The sequence below is a fragment of the Branchiostoma belcheri genome, unplaced genomic scaffold, assembly GCF_001625305.1.
Source record: "Branchiostoma belcheri isolate BF01 breed outbred unplaced genomic scaffold, Haploidv18h27 scaffold147, whole genome shotgun sequence".
Lineage (NCBI taxonomy): Eukaryota > Metazoa > Chordata > Leptocardii > Amphioxiformes > Branchiostomatidae > Branchiostoma > Branchiostoma belcheri.
In genome coordinates, this window is record NW_017802902.1 from 506,363 (window position 1) to 512,869 (window position 6,507).

The 6,507-nt window shown below is 41.8% G+C and overlaps 2 protein-coding genes across 2 annotated transcripts in view; one reads left to right on the forward strand and one right to left on the reverse strand.

Moving 5' to 3' along the window:
* Positions 1–164: 164 nt before the first annotated feature.
* On the reverse strand, positions 165–1,611 carry LOC109465077 (CUB domain-containing protein 2-like). The gene is made up of 3 exons (XM_019762218.1): positions 1,418–1,611; positions 1,018–1,039; positions 165–359 (listed from the first exon to the last, which is right to left on the reverse strand). Exons 1-3 carry the CDS (start codon positions 1,609–1,611, stop codon positions 165–167), a joined length of 411 nt encoding a protein of 136 aa, XP_019617777.1.
* Positions 1,612–4,089: 2,478 nt separating this feature from the next.
* Positions 4,090–6,507, forward strand: part of LOC109465087 — a 5,915-nt gene continuing 3,497 nt past the window's right edge. The window contains exons 1-2 of the mRNA XM_019762230.1: positions 4,090–4,354; positions 5,840–5,955. Of these exons, the coding sequence (XP_019617789.1) occupies positions 4,090–4,354; positions 5,840–5,916 (342 nt within the window). The 3' untranslated portion in view covers positions 5,917–5,955. The remainder of the gene's footprint in view (positions 4,355–5,839; positions 5,956–6,507) is intronic.

Below are 6,507 nucleotides of genomic sequence, written 5' to 3' on the forward strand. Positions count from 1 at the left end.
GAAATTTGAAGGCTTTAATTTTAATTTATACATGCTATCTGATATTAATAAACAATTTCTTTGTAATTTGCCTTGGTATTAATGCATAGTGTATGCTAATGTGATTACGTCATTGGCCAAAATCATTACTGACTATCTGTGAGACATAACATTTACTTACCCGCCTACTTAACGGAAAACCCTTTACCGCTTACTGAAGGGTCGGACATGAAGACGAGGTGCATGGTCCTCCCACTGGCCACGACCGGCGACGGAATTGTGTCCCAGCCGCAGAATTTGCCGAGCTGTGTGCCGCTGGATGTGGCGCCGTCATACACCGTCAGGTAGTCGTAAGGACAGTCGCTTTGTACAGTGCCCTCCTGTTATTTGCATGAATGATATGTCAGGGAATTTTACTCCTATAAAAGGGTTAGTCAAATACCCTCTAGGAGAGTCTAAACGATAGTCAGGAAGGGAGGTCAGTTGGTTATGGATGATACTTGGCTGGGGCCAATTGAAACAACAACGAACATGATGTTTATTTATACATTCACTTTAAACCACAACAACATACATGTACCATGTTGCAATCTTCCAGTCACATCAGCCACATTAAGTAACATAACAAACTTAATAGTTACATCATACTGTCCACCCATGTGTTGGGCAACAGCTTGCCAAAGCTAAAACAACGTAACAGCTCCAATCAAGGACACAAAGAAGGAACAAAGGACCTCTTTTCACACAATCATTACTGAGTGATTGGGGGTTCTCAGCTGGCCAAAACGAAGTGAGAACAGAGAACAACCATTGAACAGTAACAACAACATGTATTTCTTTCACATATTTTAGGGTCAGTGTGCTATTTACTTTGAAATATTTTAGTCCAATATCAAGTAGTCATAATACCTGATGCAATTATGCCATGCGATTTATAATGAATGGTGTGGGTGACAAATTGTTTCGGTTGTCAGAATTTTATGCAAATCATAGGTTTATGCCAATGTCAGTGATGCAAAAAGTTGGAGAGCACTGTACCTCTATGTCCAAACCTGTGAACCTGCAAGTGGTTAACGTTCAACATCAGCATAACATAGCAAAAGGCTTTGCATGGTTATCGAGAAATGATCACATGATGCTACCGTTTGCATTGGACAACCGTCCAAAATTACTTAAATATGGATGGAGAAATGTCGTTACTTTATGCTACTTTGTTACTTTACAGGGGCAATTGTCTGCATATGTCTTTGATTATAGCTGACTGGATTGATTGTTTTTCTTAGTTTGACAAGAAAGGTGAAAACGAACTGGTTAAGGTCCACACCCACAGGATAGAGCAAGTACCTTTAATCTAAAACTGCCACATGTTATAAACACAGTAAAGCACTAAAAGACAATGAAGCCAACTTTAAAGGAGTAAGCTTCCGACGGGACTAACCTGATGGCGGCCCGCCTTCCCCTGCTGACAGTTATCGTCCAGGAACACCGGAGGTTGTTGCTGTACCTGTTTGGATAACCAGGGGAGGTGATTGTACCGGAGTTTACGCTGGCGTTGAGTGTGGCAGTATTCTCACAGTCGGAGTAGATGGCAGCCGAGTCTGTTACGATCATCAAGAGAGTTTGCACATACATTGGGTACTCTGCAGTACCGTGATCAGTGAGAACTTCGCCTGAGAATACGCGACCAGGCCTGCAAAGCGACTCGGTTTGTCAACGACCCTAGTCGCTTGGCAGACCTGGTTGCGTCAGCTTCTTCCTTCAGCTCAAGTCGGTGGCGCCACCTCCAAGACCGCAACTGAAGACACAACTACGTGAGCTGGGTCTGTTGCGTCCCCGGAGCCGCCCCCAAGGTACCAGTACTCGTGCTGGAAGAAACTTTCATCGAAAAATTTCTACCATTATTATAGCTGGTAACAGGTACGAGGTGCCAGATTCCCTTCTATCTGTAATATGCAAATGGGGGCATTTGGAGCATTCTTTGCACTGCGGCCGTAACAACATAAACACAAACCTAATTGTCATCAAGCCGGCAAATAACAACTCTACTAGCACCATCTCCTAACGCACATATATTAAGCCTGGCATGTAAGTTATTGTTAATAACTCGGCACATAGATTTGTAGGTTAGACGTGTTTGGGTTCTCTCCCTTATTGTTACAGCTCCGCTACATCCCCGACGGGCACCGGCGCAATTGGGACCGAAGCATTAACACGGCACATCTTATTAGTACCCAACATAATAAGGCAGCAGACCATCATAGCTCCAGTCACAAACCATGTTTAGTTTACTAATTTGAAACCATCCTACATCTCATCCCTGATGATTCTTACTTCTTATTTTTCAGGACGTCCATAGGCGACAGGCGGGAATCTCAGCACTTATGTACAGTGGCTCTCCGACCATCCGCACTAGAGCTTACAAGTAAAGCTTAAGTGTAAACTAGTAGACTTAAACTTGGAAGTAACTTGTAAAACTTAAGCCTAAAATTTAAGTATTTATCCAAATGTTTCTACAAGTTTGATCTCAGTTGTGCTTCATTAGCTTGTCCCCCATCACGAACTTTCTTGGCAATGACACGTTTTGCCACTACTACGGAAGCAAATCACACTTTCTTCATCCATACTCCATCTCTCAGAAGAAAGTTCCAGGCTAAAAGCATCTTTCCTAGAACTACATCACTATGGAACAAGCTTCCTTGTGAATGCGACCCAAATTGTTACTACCTTAAACTTTTCAATTTTGAGGTAAACAAACCTTTATTTACCACCTCTTTTTCTAACCCAAAACATGTGAGTAATTCACATGAGTTGACAATCGTAGTAACTATTTAAAAAAAATATCTGCATAGGAGAAATACTGCATGTAATGTAATGAGCAGTACTGTACTATTGTAGACGGGCTTCAGTTTCCACACGGAGAGAAGTTACTGTTTACGTTTCTTGTCTATCATTACATGATTGACATATTATCTAGTATTGTATATTCCGTATAATCTAGACATTCTCTTCATTACTGCAGCTGAACTTTTGATATCTCGTGATCTGGACATGGTAGCGTCATAAATTTGGATGGTACATGTAGGTAGCTCTTGTGATGGGGAAGAAGTGACATGAGTTTGGGACCCCTAGGGGCTCATTCTGGAACCGCTGGAGCATTCGTTGAAAAAGATTCAAAGGAGAATAACTCAAGAACCGGTTGACGGATCATCATGGTTTTTGGTTGTGGGTAGCTTAGAAATGCTTGACACATTAAAATGATAGTTGTGTAAATCTGTAGGTAATTAGCATAGTTAATAAGGAAGTTATATACATCTACCTTTCATGATATGATTCTTCAAACATGTGGCATGTGTTATTTTGAACAACATTGGCGGGGAATGGTTATGCAAATGGCGGCTTAATTAGCATAATTAGTACAAAAAAGCTATGATTCCAGAGTAACTGCAGGGAATTTTATACTTCTGGCATTTTTAACTTAAGTTAAGGCGGACATCATCTAAAACAGCATATTCAAATCAGGACATCATTTGCATAATTATATGTGCATAATTTTAAAGAAATTCTATATTAGCCATTGTTCATAAGACAAGACTGTTATTAGGTGAATAACAAGATCAATTGATATAATTAATTTCATGCAAATGGCGATTTTCAGATCTTGTTTTTATGATTAATGAAAATCATTTTGAAAGTCAAGGCCCAAGGGTAACATCATTTGGCGAAGGTATGAGATCGTAGAACTCTAGTTGAGAATTTCTTTATTTCTGTACGCAAGTTATCTTGAGTATCTACACCGGGATGTACAGTGAGCTGACTCTCAAAGCAAATCTTTCAGTTGCTGCAATATAATTATACAGTATCAAATGGCAACACGCTATCAAATTAAAAAAGCAGTACCCATTACAAGGGGGGCAAGGGGGGCAAGGGGGGCAAATGGTGACTCGGTTGGCCAATCTGATCGTCCCAGCCCCCGACTGTATCTGCTTGGAGATTACACTACTGTGGCTTTCGAACTTTTAACTCTAGATGGCGTAATGTTGACACAAGCAGTGCGAAGTGAAACCGGTACCGTAAAGACAGACCAAAATGTTTTCGTGGTAGAAAGTCGCCATGTTGCGGGTGTGTGAGAAACTCTGTAAGGCGGACGAGAAGGGCAGGAGGTACGGACTAGCCCGGGCGGAGACAGGCTACCTCCGTGCCCTATTGGACGCCATGGCCGACACGGACAGGCTGGCGGAAGTGGAGCTGCTCAAAACTCTGGGCGACGTGAACGTGGAGAAGGGAAGGCTCGGGAAGGACGTGGGGAAATTCAACACAGCCTTGGCGCTTTATCAGGCTGCTAAGGTACGGTGTTACCATGAAGAACAGGCAGATGGTATAGAACATCGTTACCACTACACGGAGAGGCTTTTGCGGGGGTTGTCGTCACAGGGTAAGGAACAGTCACATGGTAAGGAGGCCACTACACCTGCAAAGGTAGCGGCAAAGTTCCAAAATCTGGACAAGAGACGGGCTACCGGAGGCAACACAGACCCTTTGCTGGTTGGATACGCACAGGTGATGGTAGAGGCGATAGTAAAAGACGACAACATGTTAGAAACAGAAGCGATCAAGAGTCTGGGTGACGTGTACCTGAAAAGAGGAACAGAAACTGGAGACACTAGAAACTTGACCAGAGCTACTGCTCTGTACAATAGGGCACTGGCGCGGTGTCACAACGTTCATGGAACAGTTGTCATTGTTCACCGCTTACTGCACGCCGCAAAAATCAGGGGAGATATCACCACAACAAAAAATAAGGTGAGTGAACTGAGCAGCTATATTACATGTATATTGGGAACCAAAAAACATGATTTAGTGTCATTCAAAGAAATAAATGCGCTTTGTAAGGACGCGTACTAATTCAGATTCGCATTTTATCCAGGGGTGCCAGAGTATACAGTGCAATTTTACGGAATTCAGTGCAATCGTATTAATATACAGTGCAATTTTACGGAATGCAGTGCAATCGTATTAGTATACAGTGCAATTTTACGGAATACAGTGCAATCGTATTAGTATACAGTGCAATTTAACGAAATACAGTGCAATTTTAATACTTATGACGTTGAATCACGTGACTTGGATCCGGCCCCTTTAGTTTCAAGATGGCGGACGCCGCTAGACTCAAATATTTCTGTCTTTTTCGAGCGAATTCGAAATGATCCCTGTGCATTAAAATGCCCTGTGTGTAGTATGTAGTGATTTGACTAAAGGTCTATTTACGAGAACGGTCAAAGATCGCTTGAAAAACACAGAAATACGTGAGTACGCTCCATCATTGGCGTCTCGGAAAGCCGGGTCCATTAGTCACGTGATTCAACGTCATTAGTAAAATTGCACTGTATCCCGTTAAATTGCACTGTATGCTAGTACGATTGCATTGTATTCCGTAAATTGCACTGTATACTAATACATTGCACTGTATTCCGTAAAATTGCAGTCTGTATACTCTGGCACCCCTGTTATCTGACAAAGTTATGATTTGAGATGAAGTCTTAAGAGCGGAAGCTGTAAATATCCATGATTGTTCGTCTGCGGGTACAGTTAGGTGTCGGTCGATTGAAAATATGTTTTCCTATTACGCCATTGTCATCAATAGTCCCAAAAATGAGTTTGTCGTCCAGGGGTCACATCGGGTCTTTCACCTTTGACCTTTGCTCAAAGTTTATTACGCATTACGCACCTGTTTATCATTCATGACGTCTTATCGGGTTTTGCAGAAGCCAACACGTACGGAACATAATAACCTTTTACGGGTCAAAGTTCACTTGTACAATCGAAAACTTGTCAATCATTTACTTCCTATCGGTTCTCGCAGAGGTCAACACGTGCGCAAAAACAAGACGTGAGAGGACGGAAGGGCCACTTCTCTCTCTTCTCAGCTTCGCCCTCTAGCGACGGAATCACGTGTACCAGACAAATTGGCGACGACATGTTAGTGCTTCTGTTTCCTTCCTTGTCTAATGTATTTTTAGTGTTGATTGTTTCAAATGCAAATAGCTCCATGATAAGTATAAATTTAGGGCCATTTAGTTTCTGTTGGCTAGAAATTATACACAATTTAATGTCACAATAATTGATGCTTGGCATATCATTGCCTTTAAACAATACTTTGTGGTGATCTGTTTCTTTTGTAAAGTATATATGTTCGCCAAAAAGCAGTTACTTAAACAACTGGATATGATTTTGGAACGTCAGACGTTTCAGCTAGTATCCACTGGCTTTCATCAGTGACTGGCTTAGCCAGAGGAGAAAGCAGGTTTATAAGCACAAACTGTTCATGCAAATAAAATGAAGACAGTTTTTTGGATGTCAAAAAGGAAACAAAAGTCAGACAAGTTAAGACAAGTCAGGAAGCCCCTGTTATGCAGAACAGGAGCTTTTTGGCCTTATTACCTGGATGTCTATCCTTCATCCATGGGCGGTAGGCCACCAAGTTTTTGTTGAGATCTCTGTTGCTTTATTTATATAATTAGGCAACTGAAC

Excerpts from the sequence above, each read along its gene's own strand:
- LOC109465077 (XM_019762218.1), bottom strand. The coding sequence starts at position 1,611 with ATGTATGTGCAAACTCTCTTGATGATCGTAACAGACTCGGCTGCCATC. Across the intron at positions 1,040-1,417 it reads GGAAGGCGGGCCGCCATCAG|GTTCACAGGTTTGGACATAG; the intron begins GTTAGTCCCGTC and ends AACCACTTGCAG. Across the intron at positions 360-1,017 it reads TCACAGGTTTGGACATAGAG|GAGGGCACTGTACAAAGCGA; the intron begins GTACAGTGCTCT and ends TGCAAATAACAG.